The sequence below is a fragment of the Ischnura elegans genome, chromosome 13 (assembly GCF_921293095.1).
Source record: "Ischnura elegans chromosome 13, ioIscEleg1.1, whole genome shotgun sequence".
Taxonomy (NCBI): Eukaryota; Metazoa; Arthropoda; class Insecta; order Odonata; family Coenagrionidae; genus Ischnura; species Ischnura elegans.
This window is the reverse complement of record NC_060258.1, coordinates 16134384-16155219: the sequence shown is the minus strand read 5'-3', so window position 1 is coordinate 16155219 and position 20836 is coordinate 16134384. Positions and strand designations below refer to the sequence as shown.

Sequence of the window (20836 nt, the reverse complement as noted above, 5' to 3'; positions counted from 1 at the left end):
CGACGATGAGCGTCCCAACCGTGACGTCACGCCGCTTAAAAAGTGGGCAGGGAAGGAAGGGAGCGGTGGGGAGATGTTGGCCACACGGCGAGACATGGGTAGGGGTGGGGAATGGAGGGTTAGTTCTTATATGGTCTAATTCACGATAAACACGTTTGACAATAACAATAATACTGATTTGAAATAAAAGCGACACAGGAAAGAATTAGGAATTAGCGAATTAATATTTCTTTTGGAAGTCTGTATAGCTTTTGAAGCGTTTAAATTGTACAGGGTAATCCCATAGTGTCTTTGTAAGCGGGTTACGTACGTGAAAAGGAGTCCTGACGTTTCACAGGTTGTGACTTAATGAACTCGTGTATTTTGGGTATTTTATGAGCGCGTCTCATTTCTGCAATGGGAAAGAGTTTGCGTTGCAACGATCATTTGCGTTGGTTTTGAAGCAACACGCAGATTTATATACTCCCGGGCATTGTATGCAGCGCTAACTTCTGGACTGCACGATATGCACAAAAACATGACAAACGTAAAGTCGGTGGAGGTTTAAAAATAATATTTCGCATGTGTTGCTGGTTGTTGCAAGCATTTAACGTTGTTCTCGAATCAGTGGAAGCTCAATCACCACCAATATATAATATTTAAGCGAATATATGTCGTGTTCGCAACCATGATAGTTGTTAGATGTTATTATTTTGCCATATAATTCGCTCACACATGGATCTGCCTGGCAACCTGTTGATGTACAGTTCACCCTGAATAAAACTCGAGAACGGAAAGCTGGCAGCCACGGTGAGTATAATGAACATTATGGTGATATAATATTTTCTTCGACTGTTGACTGGATTATTCTAAAAATTGTTCTTGTCTTGAGGAGAATAGTAAGGTTTCATGACCCAATTCATTTCGGTGTACGCAATTGTCCAGTTGACAGCTCTACCAAGACATTGGCTTCGTATCTTTTTTAGCCGTTGTATAAATGTACATTTTGAAGAAGGATTTGGTTCTTTCCCGGCGAATGCTGTTGATGAAATCTTCTCGGGAAATCAGCCGGGTGATGATGGCCATTGCTGCCAACGTTTCGATGGCCTTCTCTGCCATCGTCTTCAGGGCGAAGGGTCAGGGATTCGCCCTGAAGACGATGGCAGAGAAGGCCATCGAAACGTTGGCAGCAATGGCCATCATCACCCGGCTGATTTCCCGCGAAGATTTCATCAATGTACATTTTGTTTCACTCGCGTCCGTAATGAGTTGCTGATATTTTTTCCGTTTTTTTTTATTTAGCCGTGTCGAGCAAACCGGAATTACCCCCGAAGATCGCAGCAAGATGCTTAAAGATGATCTGGCTCATCTCTGCAGACTATGCCTCAATCCAGGCGATTGGACCATCGACGTATTCAATCCTCGAGGAACTAATGGATTTCTCGTTTGGAGTATCATGGGTGAACTCGTCGAAATTCAGGTAAGAAGTGCGCCATTGAATATGAAAGCATACCTGTAACTCTAATTTGTGAGGTGTGGATGTTCTAGTATTTGAACTGGTCGGTTTTCTTAAATGTGGGGAAGTACCTAGGGTAATGTAAAATGTGAGGAAAGTGCCATGGAAGTGTAATAAAACAGGCGAAGAAAGTATCGCGAATGCTTGGAAGAGGATGGATTCTCGATGTGCTTACCTAGGCAACGGTGTGGCAACTGCAAACACATTACGATGACACGTCGCTGTTTACAATAGTTTGTAAGGTATTTTACTCACTCAACACCAGGGGCGCAGCAAGGAATTAAGGCGTGGGGAGTTTTAAAGTGCATCTATAGACCCGGGATGTGTCCCACATAGCACAAAATATCTTCTTGATGTCAACAAAATATCTAGAATGTCTTCAGCTAATGTCTGGAAAATATCTTGTAATATCTTCTAGATATTTTGTAGGTATCTGAATGTCCGCTTTTCTGATATCTACAAGATATCTTTGAGGAGACATTTTCTTGGCATTCATATTCAAATTGGATCCATTGGGAAAATTCAGGATAAATGACTAAAATATAATATTTTTCAGTATAACATAAGTTTTTTTTTCTACTGCCCACATAGCAACGAACCTCTCAGAGACATCGTCACTATGGTCTCGAATATTGCGAATGTTTCAGAGATGTCTCAGAGATGTAATCGTGAGACGTTCAGGAATCTAAAACAAAAAAAAACGCATTTAAACGCCATCAATGTTTTCCATACATATATTTTTTTGAGCAATTATGCAGTTGTGATTATTAAAATCACGACATTTAATACGGATTTCTTATTTTCGAAAGGTCATCCGTCAAAAATTTGTCGCCAAAAATGATCGAGATAAGTAGGCCATAACTGTATAATTTGCATTCAATTATTTTTTTGCCTTAATTTTAAAACACACCACAGTACAAACTCTCATAAGACATCTCAGAGACTTATATGTGACCTCCCATGAGACATCTCAGAGACCATTTTTTGGACATAGTGACATCTCAGATAAGTCTCAGAGATGTCTCTGAAGCTCTCAGAATGTCTCTGAGAGGTAACATGCGATATTTGAGACGTCTCAGAGACGTATTTCTGCTATGTGGGTGACAGCCTGCTGGTGGAGAAGGAGGTGATGGTAGGATGTCTTCTGGGAATTTTTCATGAATATTGGAACCTCTCGCTTCTTTCTAATTGGGGCTTTCTCCTCCGATTCCAAATTTGAAGTTACCGAAGCAGCTTATAATTTCCTTTTAGATTTCTCAAAGGAGTCTGCCAGGGTTGATTGATTTAAATTACTGTGATTTAAATCATGATTTAAATCGCGATTTAAATCACTTGATTTTTATTTTTTAAAATCAGGTGATTTAAATCATAATGTGATCTATATTTTTGATTTTTAAAGAGTCAAGAAAAGGAAGCTGTAAGTGTATAATTTTGATTTTTATTTCTTAATTAGTACAATGAATCGACAGTTATCAGCACAATGGTGGCTCTTAAATAGAAATGATACTGTAGGAATGCATGTAACATGAAAATAAAAAAAAATGGCTTTGGTTAGAATACTAGTGTGACCGTTGAAAAAAAATGTTTTCTGATTTAACTTCTAAGCGTAGGCACCATACAAAGTTGCAATTACAGAATTTTTCTGAACTTCATATGCTTTAGATACGCAAAATATATCACATTTGGTACTTCCAATGCCAATTTTATATTATGCTGGTGTAATTTTTAATTTGATACCATTGGCATTTCCATAGTTCTCTCCCCTGATTGACTAAATGTTGTATTGAGTTTAGAGTATGTTTCCTCTTGTTGTTTCTGCAAATGATCATTCTCCAATATGCTGCCCAAATAGCTTGTTTTGCAAATAACTGAATTTTTGATGAATGGAGAATCATAAAAATCTCATTTAAATCAATAAAATCCGATTTAAATAAAAAAATCACCAAAAATGATTTTTTAGAAAAAAATCATGATTTTTATCAACCCTGTAGTCTGCAACATTATCAATGAATTTTGATTCAGTGTCTTGCAATATAGGCCTTGAAGAATTTTTCCTGCAAGTTTTTGCCAATGTATTTAAACGTCATATCAGGGCTATGAATGAATGATATTTACATGAATGAGTACATAATCCAGATAGCACAAAGTAAGAGAGTTAACCGCTTCTTATGGTTTTCTTACGGAAAAAATTGATAAGCAGCTTATCGTAAGCTAAGGGGCTTACATATGGCAATGGTTAAATTTTATGGAAGAATAGGTAAGGAATGCTGTCAAATATCCTCAGGCAACGTGAGTCGCTTATGTTGGAGTGCCAAAGGTGGCTGAATAGCGTTCTACACATGCTACCCGGCTCATCACAACATGAATTTAAAGGCTAATGGTGAAATTAAGCGAGTCTTTATAAGGGCTTAACAACTGATAACAGATTTTCCCATAAATAGAAAAAAATTAATAGCTGCAAGCGACTGGCTAGTGAAGATATAAAGCATAATACAAGTACTTTATCCTTGCGGCGGAAAGATAAAAAAAAGAAACATCATGGAGAATCGAACGTACAACCTTTGTATCTGACGTTTTATACTCAAACCACTACACCACGACAGCCAATGAAAGAGCTGGTGTAGTTACCAGTTTAAAAGCCAAATATGTAGAAAAACTTGTTTGGCATGTGCATGAAAAACTGAAATTATTCAAGGTCAACACAATTTAACATTTATGAATTTTAATTTATGGCTTGATAACCCAATGACTAAAACAACAACAATGACATTGACAACCAATATGCGTAACTCTCATATTGGTTGCTAGCTCTCACCTGTCCATCCGCCAACGATTGGGACAAAGGGTTTATAATTCTCCATAATATGCACACGTTTCCTCGCCACCTATGTGGTAGTGCACGAGGCGCATTTTTTAAGCGTAGTTTCCCCAGTAGGTCTACTCCATGCACATCGTGCTCTACCAGATAGGTGGCAAAGAAAAGTGTGCATATTGTGGAGAATAGTAAACCCTCTGTCCCAATTGTTGGCGGATGGACAGGTGAGAGCTAGCAACCAATATGCGAGTTACGCGTCCAATTAGGCTTATTTTTCGTTTAATTGAAATTTCTCTAATAAGGTATTTAATCAGTCTTATCTTCTTTAATATGTATCATATGATCTGCTCTTTATAGTTTAAGTTTATCACCTTGTTGTTAGAGGATTTGCAAACCAGTGGGTAAAATCTTCAGGACAAGCATCGGTCTGCTGTGGTGCCCGATCATGGTATCCAATGAAGATCTAATATTAAATAGATTTCTTGTGGTGTACCCCATGGTCATATTCTTTTTGTCATTTATATTACTGACCTCTCTAACAAGCTAAGTAAAGTACAAGGGGCTATAACAATCCCTAATTCAGACGATCTAATATCCGAGCAGACGATACTAGTAAAACAAACGACTAACAAATGCTACAATCGCTCCAGCCGTGATCCAGTAGGGTAGCACTGGGAGCGATAGGAGCGAAAGTGGACCACGAATCTGTAGCGTCTGTAGCGGGAGCACTTGGGAGCATTGGGAGCGTGTACTGGACTACGCCCTAAAAAGTCGCCTGTGCGCGGGGCCACAGTCAATTCCGTGTGTTTCATTTGAACATCCACAGCAACTAAATAGTTGCTTTGAAAAGTTGCCTGTGCGCGGGGGCCCTAACTGCGACGATGTTTCAGGGATGATGATGCCCAGGCGACGCTCGCCCGGGCGACCACCATAGCGAAGCCGAAAAGCAAATGCGGGAAGATACAAAAAATGGAGAAGGATTTACATCAGTGCTGCTATTGTCGTCGATGAAGACAGCAACTCGTATTTATGCCATAGTCTGGCATTCCCATCGTAAAAAATGCCCCAGATATGATACGCTAAAATTTTTTCGCTTAGGAATTGTGAGGTTTAGGAGCCGATATTCACTTTTTACATTGTTTCATATGGGACATTATGTTTCGATTTACGTCATTTCGTTTATCGTCACATTTTTCAGGAACGGTAAGTGACGTAAAACGAGGACTCACTGTATGTCCCAATAAACCGGAATCTACTGTATTATCAAAGATGAACGCCCTCCTAGCAGCATGCTCGGGATGAATTTTGCTGCATTCGAGGCTTGGGAAGGGGAGAAGCGAGTGGGGAGGGGAAGGGATCAGCCTGCGACTCTTGTATCTGCGACGCTGCATGGGCGTTGGAATATTTTCTTCGCGGACATGGACTCTAATTTGGTATTTTGTGGCTAAACGGTGGCAGATACGTCATAATGCACGAAATTTTTTTACTGGAAGGGCAGTAACTTGGCAAAATCTATAGGAAATGACCATAAAATACTATATTTTTCGAATTTTGACCCTCCCCCCCTAAATTGCATTTGAGCTAGGGTCGAGGATTCACCCAGAGGTCTCAAATTTTTAAGGCCTTATTTTTGATCGGTCCCACAACTTTTTTTCATTGGGCCAGATGGATTTGAAAAAAAATGGATTTTTTCCGATCCGCCCTAGTATACAGTATGATACAGTGTACGGTTGGGCTTATTGTTGTTTTTTTCAATTGCCTTTTCAGTGCAGTCCCCACGATGGATTACCCTCTCGGATATGTGGAGCGTGCATGGAGAAACTGGCCGACTTCAAGACATTCAAGAAAACGTGCATCATCTCACGCATCAAGCTGCTGCAGTTGCAGATGAACGTTGGGCTGATTGTGAGTGCATGTCACACACAACCACACAAACAACACTTACTCCGTGGGTTATACTCCGGGAGAATATGCTTAAAACTGAGCGATGGAACTGCGATGGAACGCTTATCCCGTCCAGGTGGCAGTTCCATCGCTCAGTTTTGAGCATATTCTCCCGGAGTATAACCCACGGAGTAAGTGTTGTTTGTGTGGTTGTGTGTGTGTGTGTTTCTTAACTTGAGCAACCTTAGCAAGGCCCCCCAAAACCCTCGCGAAGGTTCCTTCGTAGTTAAGCGAGTGATTGGTTTCGACGTGAGCAGCCTTAGCGAGGTCCCACAAAACCCTCGCGAAGGTTTCTACACTGTTGATCGTGTGTTAGTGAAGGGTCTCCGGTTGAGAGGCTGGGGTTGGTCACTGCTGCGAATTTTCCCCTTCCAGCATACCACACAGTGTTTTGTTTATACCTGTGACGAGATCCCTTGTTACGGCCGTTGGAGTGTTTCTTTCCTCAGTTGACCTTGAGGCCGTAGAGCTCAACTTTTTATCTACCCGTCGAGACTTCGTCCGGATTTGACGTCCTCCACTGTATTATTACCAGTGGCGGCTGGTGGTTATAATTAGAGCGCGGAAAAAAGTCTCCAAATTTTCAAAAAAAGTCGCCTAAAAAGTCATCAATATTTTTGAAAAAGTCTCTTTAAAAGTCTGAGTTATTTCCATGAGAAAGTGGCTGAATTTAACTGAATTGATGGAGAAAAGAGGGTCGAGATGCGGATTCGTGGGTATACGAGTTATTTTATGGACTTTAAAGACAGGAGATCACCATAATTTACAAAATATTTTTAAAATTCTGAATAACACTTTCTTTGATGATCAGCAATAGGGTGGTTTCCTATTATTTTTTTATTGCCTAAATCGAAAGATTATTACTCCTGGAGTACGAATTTCACGCTTTTAGATTTTTTAATGACGATATCTATTTTTCGCGATTGAATGAAAAGTGAAAAATTTCAAGCGCGCGAAAACGCGACGCATACGTAGGAATGATGGGAAAAAGTCTGTGCGACGCATTTCTGGTTCCCCCTACCGCCTTGTAAGGTGACCTTGATGGAGGCTCTGAGCGCTGATAGGATGCTAGCGGGTAGCTGAGTACCTTGCTGGCTGGTAGCGCTTGGCTTAAAAAAGGTTTATTAATACCTTATCGAAGAAAACTTTCCGACCTTAGCCAGTTTTAATAAGTGATTATTAAGACATGTTTCCCTGAGCTCTGCGCCACATGCATGCATTGGTAACCTCAGACGATGTATAACTCCTATCCTCTCGTGTAGAAACTAGTTCCCTGTGACGTCGCGTGGAGTGGAATCGCATGGGTGCCAATCTGGCCTTTTTCAAATGAGGATAAAATTTGACCATTGCCATTCGCCTAAACTGGTATTTCAAAAACCAAATAATTTGTGTATTATGAATACACTAATGGCGGGTAACGAATCGCAATCAATGCCTTTCGTTTTTTTTGATGAAGGAAACTACCCTACTTGCCATAAACACTTGCGGCTTGTTCACCCTTCACACATTCAAGTTTCTTCATGGTGAAACAAAACACAGTACTATTCCACAAACTTTTAATTTTAGCTGTCAACTGGTTTTGACGTTTACACTGTCATTATCAAGACTGACTGAGCTCTTATCTTTGAGTCTTGAAAATGACGGTGACTCAAAGTGAATGAAAATACGTTTTTTTTCCTTTATTTTATATCATGCAATTAATAAATAAAATCTGTCGTCCATAACCTGTAATTTGACTTTAATTTCCCTATTTCAAAATGAAGATAGATATTGATCAGCTAAAAAAATTACAGGGGTGTAATGACGGTGTAAACGTCGAAACTAGTTGACAGCTAAAAGTTTGTGGAATAGTAATGTGTTTTTTTTCACCATGAATACTTCATCGTTCCACCAAGTAATGCCCAAATCAGTTGGTTTTATTCAAGTTTCTTGTTCACATCCATTATTGTCGACACCAAATCACTGAGGCTCAGGATGGAAGAGTCAATATATTCGATTTTTTGCAAAGATTTTTACAGCATTTACTACGTAAAAGTATTTAGAAACTCATACCTTTTCGTAGAGTCTCGGCAAGTAAGTTTTTCTGAAGAGAACTCTCAGATGGAACTGTCCTTCGATTTATCCATAAACGCTGTGAATAGAGGGTGTTTTGATTTTTGAGTAGCAATGTTCAATGCCACAAATAGGATTCCCTACCTTTTTCCCGAATTTTTTTTCCGAATCCATTTTTCCCGAATAACCTTTTTCCCGAAAGCTTATTTCTCGAAACCCCTTTCTCCAAAACATTTTTTACTGAACACCTTATTTCCCGATCGTATAAAAAACAAGCTATTTATCGTAAAATTCAACAAGTGGGACTCCAAGTCCCTTACAATGACCCAACAGATAGAACCCTCAAAACGACAGTTCATATGTTGGCAGCTTTAACGTTTGTTCCAGTTGAAGACGTTGAAATGTTGGCAGCTTTAACATTTGTTCCAGTTAAAGACGTTGAAACAACTTTCAAGCTACAAAAGCAGGTTATGCAACAACAAATAATGCATCTGAAGGTTGGAATAACCGCTTTAGGTTACAAGTCGGGAAAAACCACCCGGACGTCAAAAAAGTAATGGTACGACATGCACGAGAGGCTGAAATCGGTTGTAGAAGAATATGAAGATTACAAGAGTGATAGGAATTTTCTTGAATTTCTAAGAGCTATCGCGCACAATATAATTTTCTAAAAAAATGATGTATCTTGTGTATGAATATATTTGGTTATGAAAAATATGAACTCATTTTTATACAATCGGGAAATAAGGTGTTCGGTAAAAAATGTTTCGTAGAAAAGGGTTTCGGGAAAAAAGCTTTCGGGAAAGAGGTCATCGGAATAAACGATTTGGGAAAACGGTTGGGTACCCACAAATAGCTCGCACAAGTCCAAAGCAAACTCATCGCCGGTGGCTGCAAACGATAGTTGGCTCTGTTGTAAACTCTGCAAGATCACGGTCTCCTTTAATTTCACTTGAGATAGATGCGATGAGCTGTCAATGTGCTGTTTCACATGTGACTTTTTGTCCGATGATATCTTGAAAATTAATGAGAAAGATAAATTATTTTGAGAATTACTTTTTACACCTTGAGTGCGGCATGACGTGATATCACGTCATGGTGCGCTATCCCCTGGTGCTGATGACGTGATATCACGTCATGCATACCCCGAGGGTTCCGGCCCTCTGTAAGAGCTCGGTTCAGTTCTATTATGACTTTTTTCGCCTCTAAGTTGCTCAGCAGGGATCTAGCAGCGCATTTGTGAACGCCGTTTCAAGCAACCTTTCCTGGGAGGATCGGGAGAAATTTTTTCTTTTATCTTAAGGTAAGCCAATTTCCATTCATATTCCCCCTGTATTTTATGCTATTATTTTTATTTCTTTCTATTAATGCGTGAGTATGACAAATTTTATTTGAGTTTTATTTTACACATAATATGTATTTACCATCTGGAACTTAATTATGTGTGTTTATTAATTGTTTATTACGTTTTTATAATATTTAGCGAAAATATAGATATTTTTTCCATCCTTCCTTTTTTTAGCTCTCTGCCTTCTCTAGGCGAATTTACACGAAGAAGGAATAGCGGGAGCTCCTGGAAGAGATGGGGATCAGGCATTATCTGAAGACTCTGAGCTAGAAGTTTAGAGAGGAGGAGGGTGGAGAGGAGGTTGAACCCTCACAGTCAGATACTCCGTTGCCTCCTTCTACGCCCGATCCCTTTATGTCAATCCCTGGCCCATCCCCTTTGTCCTATTATTTTCCTGAACCCTCTAACAATACCGTCAGTCCTTCTCCATCCCAACGTCCTTTGCGGTGGACCCGTAGTTCATTGACCCCTCAAAATATCACTTTCATAGAAAACCCAGCTCTCACCATTCCACCCCCTACCAACGACCCAAGTGTTTTTGCGTCTCCTTTTCCCAGACACCCTCCTCCGTATACATACATACTTTCTAGTAATCTCCGAAAGAATAGGTTAGGAATTGGACACAATGACCTATGAAGAGATTTACCTTCATAGGCCTAATATTTCACAAGGTAGATATTCCTATAACCAATATATCCGACTAATGGAGCATTGCTATCTTGTTTGACCTGGTTTGCTTTCATGAGTCGTGATTGATTCTTTAGCATTCTTCAAGCCCTTCATTTTTCACCGAACACCGGCCAAAACGATTCAGAGCCTGAGTGTTTCCTCTAAAAAATATCCGTCAATTTAGATTCATTTCACTCCTCCATTGATTCCGTAATAGTTCCTTCTCGAAACTATGCACGATTTTTCATATCGTGAACCCGCCGAAAACATTTCCCTTTATAAATTCCGTCTTTCAGTCATTAGATCCTTTATTCTTCCATCCTACATTCCTTATCCCAAGCCAATTTTACCATCATTATCTCAATCCCACTTCCCTGAACTCATCCAAGAGGAAGGTGGCAGAAAGAAGTATCGATGGTGCAAGTATTGCACTATTGCGGTGCAAGCACTCTCGGGCGTAGGAGAGACCGCAGATATCTACACTGGCTGCAAGGATTCTTCTCTACTCTGTACCGAGTTTTTTTCTTTCTTTCATAAGAAGGCATAAATAGTATTATATATTTTTGTATCATATATTGGAAATAGCATTATAGGTTAAATATATTGTTATAAAATTTGTGAGAGAGGTATTTCCTACATTGGTAAAACATACATGACTGTACGTAGTTGTATATAATATATAATTTGAAAATGGTCATCATTTCGATTGTATTGAATTTTTTTTGGGTAAAAATAATATTTTTTTCATGTCATGTGATTCATTTTTTCAATAGACTAGGGCTGCTTCATAAATAAGAAGTAACTAGAGATTTCTAAGCACGGTGGAATTAGTTTTCCCTCGTGTAATTAGAAGAAAACGTTGCTTTCGGTAATCGGGTAAGTAATAAGGGGCATAGATGCTGCAAATCTACTCCTAGCAATACGTATTATTGAATGGTTTACTCGAATTGATATTATTATGCACCAAATGAAAAAATATTATAGCTGTAAAAATTTACATCATTTTCAGATTTTCGCAGAATATTCGTAGTTAGAACCGCGATACGTGGCCTAAATGAAGATTACTTGTGAGATATTGCAAATAGGTACTGTTAGTTCCAGTTTTTATGTATTAACTTTTAACTCGGTCACATCATATTGCATAAATATGTCATTTGCTTGAGTTCAGAAGATAGTAATGAGGGAGTTATGGGTTGATTATTTCTGTTTCCACATCCATTATTATTTCGGCACCGGAATCTCCACCCCAACGACCCAAAAAGGACACGTGTCAGCAAAATCTTTCCTCACACCTTCCTCATTTTTTTGATGTGCCGATGGCACTCCCACAAAAGCTATTCCTAGTTCTTACAAGCGGGCCGACTAAATTTTACTATCACCCCTCGCTTCATCTCCGTACCCCCTCCAACCTTAGAACAGCCGGCAGGAGTGGTGCACGTCAAGAGACACCCTAATACACCGACGGAAAATAATCTCGAAAGCGGAGTGCCAACCATCTCAAGCACCTGCAGTGAAGGGACTACATAATGGTATGTGAAAACCATTTTTGTTAAATATCTGATGCTTACCGGTAGTCGTATGTGAAGAAAGGAATTGGAGCTGAAAAGAAGAAACGAGTAAAGGAATTTGTGACGAGAATAGTGGCTTCAGAAGAAAATGTAAAAATTATTCAATATTATAGAACCCTACTCCGATACTTAGGATTACTAGCACAAGAAATACGCCGAAATATCTTACCCAGAATTACCATCACAATCAAACAGCTGTTCACGGCGACTCCTTGTACTTATAACTTGCAATACATTCATCTAAGCCAAAAATTTCCCTAAGGCAGTGGCAAAATACCAATGGCGATACCAGTAGAACATTACACATTCATTTTCCTCGTATTTTTTTGGATACATAGCGCAGAAAAAAAATTGAAAGAAAACGGTGGCGCGGGGAAGAAGCCGACAGTATGCAACCCGCGTCACGTTAATATCCCGCTGTGCGGGTGACGTGATATCACGTCATAAATAAAAAAATTCATAGCTAACAAATTAGGGCCAAGAAAATTTTTTCATTATTTTTACCAGCTCTTTTGGCACCCATGCATGCGTTTTGCATTAAAAAACGACAGCCGCACCGGGGGTCGATTTTGAGTTTTACATGGTCAGCATTGAAAGTGTTAAAGTTAATTATTCAGCATAGCTCAAAATAGGTCTTTGTATTTTTATAAAGAATTATAATTAAAAACACACACTATGTACAGTAAAAGATTTATCTAACAATTTTGACCATTCGGGAATGCTAAAAAATTCTTAAGATAATAATTATAATTACTGAAGTCATCAGATTCAAAAGTTGTATTGATACTCACGGTTTTTTCTCAAGCATTGCAGTAAATACTGGTGCTCAGTACTTGCATAGTGAAGCATATGCAGTCAGCTTGGCTTCTGAAGATGCCTGTCCTTTCACCTTGTACATTTTCTTGGGCTGGGCTGCACAAACGAGCGGAAGATGGTCTTGCGACGCTTGGGGACCTCGGCAAATGACTGAAACTTTACGCGAATTACTCGAATACGAGTCTTGAGAAGTCTAAGAAACAGTAAACTAAGCAATAAAAATGACTTTGCAATGTTTTACGAATTTTTGTTTTATTGCGGTCTCCCAGACCGCACGTCACTGGTAGTGTAACAAATATTTCACATCAATGGATAAGGGTAAAATGTTCCGTTGAGCCGACGCTTAATAGGAATATAACGTGTTTAACCCTTTTGCCGCTAACGATGAGAATATTCGGCAGGACGTTCTTGACCTGGGAGACTAAAGCCGAATACAGCACACTCCCGAATATCCGGCTGCGCTTTATCCGTGTTGCAGTTTATCCGTGCATTTATTTCACTCTCACTTAATATTTTCCACAATCTCTATCATCATCATCATCACTGGTCAACAATCCTAGGATTGGTTTGACGCAGCTCTCCACTCTATTCTCCTATCAGCTAATCTTTTCACACCTACGTATTTCTTCTCTTTCACATCTCTCTTTACTTATTCCGTATATTTCGTTTGAGGTCTTCCTTTTTCGTTCTTGCCTTCCACTTGCCCTTCGACGATTGCCTTCATCAGGCCATCATGTCTCAAGATGTGGCCCATAAGGTTGTTCCGTCTTCTCGTTAAGGTTTTCATGAGGCTTCTCTTCTCTCCCACTCTTCTTAGGACTTCCTCGTTACTAATCTCTATAAAAAAAAATTAAACAAGACACAAAATCATTGGCATTACTTCATTGATACTAGGGTACACCAGGCTTTTTATTTCTGTTAGAATCCCCTTCGTAAAACGGAAGCGATTGCACCCTAGCTGCATTCATGGGAGCACTGTGTTCCTGTTTTCCAAGCCTCAGTGCACGACCGCGCTCCGTGATCACGGATACACGTCCCGCAGCAGTTGCAACCCGGGCAAATTGTGTGAGATGCAACTACATGGCGTGGTGCCTGACAGTGTAGTTTCTGACGTCAAGCAGTTGTTTTTAAGCATTCGTGCTGACTACTTTTCTATATCCGTGATCACGCAGCCACGGTTGCGTGGTTTTCGAAACCAGGCCTTACTTGGAGCATTAATAACACGAGTAAAACCGTGTAATCGCCGCCAAAAAGTTCGCGAACTGGCGAAGAAAGCTCTCATTGAGTCTGGGAATCAATCTATAATACCAGAATAACTGCGTAAATAATATAATATTTTTTCTTTAACATAAATTATGACCATTACAAGACATGTAAGTGTATGTTTGGGTTATCCGTGTTTTCCAAATATTCGTTCCATTTCTCCCCATCACTAGCCCACTAGGATAATCGAGTGTGTACTGTACTTTAGTTATAGGGAATCATTTTTATAAGCTTTCAAGGTATGTAATGTTATTATTATTATTTGTGCATACTTTCAGATCAAGGAACCATTTGATGATGATGTGATGCTGTTTGATGTAGATGAGACTGATGGGCAGAAATTGAGTGAAAGCGTTCCGAGTGAGGTGAGTGGTGCTTTTTGTTGCGTTCATCCCTATTCATCGGGAAATAGATTCACTTAGGGTGTCCGGCAACTGGGGAAATCTGGAATTGTGGATGAATTTTTCATCCCTGCGGTATGAGGAATGAGTTATCCTATTTACCCGTAGAAGCCACACGCCTTTTACCTGGAAATGGCAGTGAGAAAAATGCAGCTCACAAGAATCCTACAAATTTTAATGTGATCCTCGTTCTATTTTCCCTCAAATTCTTATCGTTTATTTCTCCAGATTTTAGCGTTAGAACCAGGAAACCTTCAGAGGTATTAAATTTCTAACATTACCCTTAGTGAAAAAACTGTTTAAAAAAAACTGTTGAAATTTTCAACAGTTATTTGGGACCACTGTTGAATCCAACAGTAACTGTTGAAACTGAACAGTAACTGTTGAAACTCAACAGTAACCATAGAAAATCCAACAGTGACTAATGAAACCCAACAGTGACTGCTGAAGTCTAACAGTAATTGTTGAAATCCAACAAAAAACTGTGGAAAATCCAACACTTACTGTTAAAATCCAACAGTAACTGTAGAAAATCCAACAGTAACTGTAGAAAATCCAACAGTAACTGTAGAAAATCCAACAGTAACAGTGGAAAATCCAACAGTAACTCTAAAAATCCAACAGTAACTCTAAAAATCCAACAGTAACTCTAAAAATCTAACAGTAACTGTTAAAATCCAAAAGTAACTCTAATAATCCAACAGTAACTGTTAAAATTCAACAGTAACTGTAGAAAATCCAACAGTAACTGTTAAAATCCAACAGTTACAGTTAAAATCCAACGGTAACTGTTAAAATCCAACAGTAACAGTGGAAAATACAAAAGTAATTGTAGAAAATCCAACAGTAACTGTTAAAATCGAACAGCAACTGTAAAAAATCCAACAGTAACTGTTAAAATCCAACAGTAACTGTAGAAAATCCAACAGTAAATGTTAAAATCCAACGGTAACTGTTGAAATGCAACGGTAACTGTTAAAATCCAACAGTAATTGTTAAAATCCAACAGTTTTTTCGCTAAGGGGCAAAGCAGTTTCTTGGTTTGCAATGAATGAATTTAAATTTTAAATACGCTGTGTGCTAACTAACCTATTTCTTGTGCTTGTAAATGCATTTAAATATAACATTATTGAAAAGCTTTGAAGTAAATATGGGTATTTTAAAATTCTTGTTCATTGCAGTAATCATGTAAGATATATATACAGTTTGTGTGTTAACAAACCTATATCTTGTCCTTGTAGATACATAAATATGAATTTTTAAAAAAAGTATTGAAGTAAATATGGGTGTTTTAAAATTCTTAAACACATGATACTTACAGTAAATACATAATATTTGTATGCAATATGTGTTAACTAACCAATCCATTGTCGTGGTAAATACATAAGTATAATATTATTTTTTAAATATTGAAGTAATTTTCGATGTTTTAATATCCTTATTCATTGCAGTAAACACACAATATTCATAGACAATATGTGTTAACTAACAAATCCCTTGTCCTGGTAAATACATGAGTAAAATATCATTTTAAAATTTTGAAGTAACATTTGGGTGTTTTAAAATTTTTTATCCAATGCCATAATCACGCAAGATTAACCTGGAATTTTGTGAAATTTCCCACGAAAATGCGGAATCATGTGTGGATTTATTTGCTTTGTTTGGTTGCACACCTGAATTGGTCTGTGTGCTTGATAGCTTGCATTGCAGTAAACTCAATTATTTTAGCTCCCCGCTAATGTGCGATGGATGGAATCTTTTTCAGTTTTGTGTGAAGACAGAGAAGGGTGACGTGGGATTGTTGCCTAATGCAGCAGACGTGGGAATCAAAGAGGAGGAACCGTCGTCTGGAGAAGAATCCACGCCTGATGATTTGGAATGCAGCGAGGCTGTGGAGAGTGAACCAGAGGTAAATGTGTATCAGGGCAAGGGATGAGTCGATTCCGCTTTTTTTCGATTCCGATTCCAAGTCCAATTCCTTCAAATCAATTCCCGATTCTCGATTCAGATTCCATCGATTCTTATTCCTTCTAACAGGTGGGATATTGATTTATCTGAGGCATTGCCGTCATTAAAATTTAAGAATAGGGTAGTTTCCTTCATCAAAGGAAACAAAAGGCATTGATTGCGATTCGTTACCCACCATTAGTGCATTCATAATACACAAATTATTTGGTTTTTGAAGTACTGGTTTAGACGAATGGCAAGGGTCAAATTTTATCCTCATTTGAAAAAGGCCAGATTGGCGCCCATGCGATTCCACTCCACGTGATGTCACAGTGACCTAGTGTCTATACGAGAAGATAGGAGTTATACATCGTCTGAGGTTACCAATGCATGAATGAGGCACAGAGCTCAGGGAAACATGTTTTAATAATCACTTATTAAAACTGGCTGAGGTCGGAAAGTTTTCCTCGTTTGATAAGGTATTAATAATCCTTATTTAAGCCAAGCGCTACCAGCCAACAGGGTACTCAGCTACCCGCTAGCAGCCTGCATCGTATCAGCGCTTCACCTCGCTTCAAGGTCACCTCGCAGGGCGGCAGCGGGAGCCAGACGGAGAGATTTCCCGACATTCATACTTACGCGTCGCGTTTTCACGCGCTTGAAAATTTCCACTTTTCATGTAATCGCGAAAAATAGATACCGGCATTTTAAAATCTAAAAGCGTGAAATACGTACTCCAGGAGTAATAATCTTTCGATTTAGGCAATAAAAAAATTATAGGAAACCACCCTATTCTCGGATGGTGATTCGTAATGGCAATAATTTGATTTGCCATGACCAGCGGTTTATAAAAGAATGAAAAATGCATAAATTGCTTCCCGATCTCATGGTTTCCAATTTTTTTTCTCTGAGAGTTGCTCATGAACACGCACCATTTCAGGGTTTGTCGGTTTGTCGCTCTTGCTGACATTTTCATGTTTCCGAGGCCTCTTTAGGTTTTGTGGCGATCGCCGCCATGTTGTTGCTTGTCTGCTATAAATTAAGTTCATGGCAATACAGGCGGTCCCCGACTTTCATACATAATGCGTTCCGGAGAACTTGTGGGAAAGTTGAATGTACGAAAGTCGAACCATTGACTTCAATACTAATTAGGGGTTGCATTCCATAATAGCGGGATATACGTACTAAAACCTTTTTTTTCCATTTTATTTCAATTCACTAAATTTTAATAATATGTTAATAAAATTCCTCAAATCAACTGATTTATTTCGAAAATATGCGGAAACTGTAAATAAAAGTTGAAAAAAAACAAGAACTCTGTTGGCTATCGAGTGAAACTTTCTCTTGCCGTTTGAGTTGACATTCTACTTATTACGTCCACCCCGCACTCTGGATACCTTTTAATTTTCACACCAAAAATCGACATTCGGCAGGTGACATTCGTCATTGCATTATCTCGCATGCTATTCATAAAAGACAAAATCCAAACGGAATTCGGGTGATATTGTAACGCCATAATGTAACCCTCTTACAACTACCAATGCTAAATCTCAGAACCCAAAAGACGAGGGTAGTACCGCGTTACATAAATTTGCTCGGGACTAGCTAACAGTGGAGAAATCATTTAATTAAAACTAAGAGAACCACGAGGATTCGTCCGGGACACCTCACGCAAGGGATCAATAAACCAAAAGAAAAGAGAATCACTTCTATAAAACAAATCGTACCACAACTTGGGCATTTATTTAACAATTGCACCTTTTGAGTTTTCTACAAAATGACAATTGCATTAAACAAAATAAGATTTTCCCTGATCCACACTAACGACTCCAATCCACTGACATCACCATTACCCCTGCACTCGACGAACCTCACACACATGAATAAATAAATTGGAGACAAATGTCCACTGAATAGTCCCAAATATGGGTTCCCCCAAAATTACAACAATAAATTGATCTTTCCCCTTAAACCAAAATGAAACCAACAGCCACATACCTTACGCTAACACACACACAATCATACAACCCACATACTCCGAAGTCCATGCTTCATCACTGAGAATTATCTCAAGTCAGGAGAGTTCAAGTTAGGTGCGTCCAGCGGGAAGGTTGCAGGCCGAGAGAACGGTTTCCTTCGCCACGCTGACTACCTAGCACCCACAGTGTTGCCGTTTTTCCCAACACCGCGTAGCAGACGACACAATTTGTCATCTGTTCGGCCCGCGCGCGCACTTCTCCATACGCGCGGGTCTTTAAACTGGCATCGCAGTTGGACCGCTGGCCGCCCGTCGACCAAGTTACTCCGCCGTGGTCAGCCGCGGAAGTAAAGTGGCGATCTACTTCAAAACTGCCCTCAGAGAGGACCAATCTCTTCGCTGCAGTCCTGCGGCATGCCTTTAAACTTCCAATTTATCTCCCTCTCCTCTCAACATTCATGCTCCACAAACACATAAAAGAAAACAAAGAAAACACATTAACACACATCACACACGTAACGTAAGTGGCTATCTGGCCTCAATGCTCCCCCCTTTTGGGACACGCAAGACGATACCGAAGAACAAAAGAAACAAGTGTAATGATTAATTACATAATGAAAGTAAAGTGGATTGAAGTCCCAAAAAGAACATACATATTCATAGTTTCAATTAATAATCTCTTTACATTATTTCCATACATAATATATACATTTTTTTTTTATACATTATCTTCTCCCACCTGCTCTTCGACCTCCAACCTTCCCGGACGCACTTTACACATTACAATATTGCGTGCACTACGCAATATCGTTGCTGAAGGCATGCTGGAATTAAACAGCCTTCAAACGAAAAAACACAATTCGAAAGAAGATCTTAGTAGTTTTATTGAAAGCTAATTGATGATGTCTAGTCAACTTTTTTGAAAAATCTCTCCAATGAAGGCTTTCTTCTTCTCTTGATGAAGGAGCCTAAAGCAGGCAGTCTCTCTCCCAAATAAATCACCCAGGTTAGAGTCATCTACCAACAATTCCCTTCATTTTAAACGTTCGTATTGTGCGCATATACTGCCATTTGAAACAATTGAATGTTGGGATGCGCAATAAACATCGCGGGAATTTAAAAAAAATACAGACCAACGCCCGAAAGTCCGAATTTAGCGTACGAAAGTTAAGTAAAAGGTGTCAATTTTGAACGTACGAAAGTGCGAATTGTACGAAAGTCGAGTGTACGTAAGTCAAGGACCACCAGTATTTATTTATTTTAAAGGATAACGTGAGTTTCTTTTTCCCCTATGTTTGTCTCAATTGTTGATTTATAAGGGTGGTTTCCTATTATTTTTTTATTGCCTAAATCGAAAGATTATTACTCCTGGAGTACGTATTTCACGCTTTTAGATTTTTAAATGAAGATATCTATTTTTTGCGATTTAAATGAAAAGTGAAAAATTTCAAGTGCGCGAAAACGCGACGCATAAGTATGAATGCTGGGAAATCTCTCCGTCTGGCTCCCGCTGCCGCCCTGTGAGATGACCTTGACGCGAGGCTTAGTGCTGATACGACGCAGGCTGCTAGCGGGTAGCTGAGTACCCTGCTGGCTGGTAGCGCTTGCCTTCAATAAGGATTATTAACACCTTATCAAACGAGGAAAACTTTCCGACCTTAGCCAGTTTTAATCGGTGATTATTAAGACATGTTTCCCTGAGCTCTGCGCCTCATGCATGCATTGGTAATCTCAGACGATGTATAACTCCTGTATACTCGTATAGAAACTAGGTCCCTGTGACGTCACGTGGAGTGGAATCGCATGGGCGCCAATCTGGCCCTTTTTAAATGAGGATAAAATTTGACCCTTGCTATTCGTCTAAACTGGTATTTCTAAAACGAAATAATTTGTATATTATGAATGCACTAATGGTGGGTAACGAATCGCAATCAATGCCTTTCGTTTACTTTGAGGAAGGAAACTACCCTTTTGTATTTTGTAATTTTTGAGCAGTGCGAAGTGAATGTAGATGTATAGGAGTGTGTGCTGTTTTCTTTAAGAAGTGATTCGAAAATTCAGACACGTCTCAACTTCTGGGGCAACCTGGTCCCTCTAATTTTCCCACTCACTACACACCCTTTAGCCGTCCTGGAATTTTGCGAACAATATGGGACATTAGGAGAGATAGCACTTTCATTGCTGCAATTGCATTCACAGCATCTGTCACGTTTCATAAAATTTTGGTAAACGTTTGCAGCCAGTGGTTGTTTAAGTGATCAATATTCTGCCAAAAATGGCTTAATCGACACCCCATGAATCTGACGACATTTATACTGTGGAAACCTGGAAAGAACGTGAATTCGCGTGGTAAGGCACAATTCGGAGTTTCGTTTAAAATCCATAATTTGATATTAAATTGAAAAATTTGCGAAGTAACTAAATAAAACGAATGGGGATAAAATGTAACAGTGATTTCAAAAATTAGAAGAGAGAAAAAATATTGCCGACAATGGGACTCGAACCCGGGATACCAACTCCAGGTTAGGTGACTAACGCCC

The 20836-nt window shown here is 39.2% G+C and overlaps 1 protein-coding gene across 3 annotated transcripts in view; it reads left to right on the top strand.

The window, feature by feature from the left end:
* The first annotated feature begins 508 nt into the window (after positions 1-508).
* The window catches only part of LOC124170114 (oocyte zinc finger protein XlCOF6-like), a 43930-nt gene continuing 23602 nt past the window's right edge, over positions 509-20836 (top strand). Inside the window, exons 1-5 of one of the 3 annotated variants that reach the window (XM_046548795.1) lie at positions 509-789; positions 1282-1459; positions 6078-6215; positions 14249-14335; positions 16137-16280. In XM_046548795.1, the coding sequence (XP_046404751.1) occupies positions 1325-1459; positions 6078-6215; positions 14249-14335; positions 16137-16280 (504 nt within the window). In that variant the 5' untranslated portion in view covers positions 509-789; positions 1282-1324. The remainder of the gene's footprint in view (positions 790-1281; positions 1460-6077; positions 6216-14248; positions 14336-16136; positions 16281-20836) is intronic. The other 2 variants (XM_046548798.1, XM_046548797.1) reach the window with 2 other exon arrangements.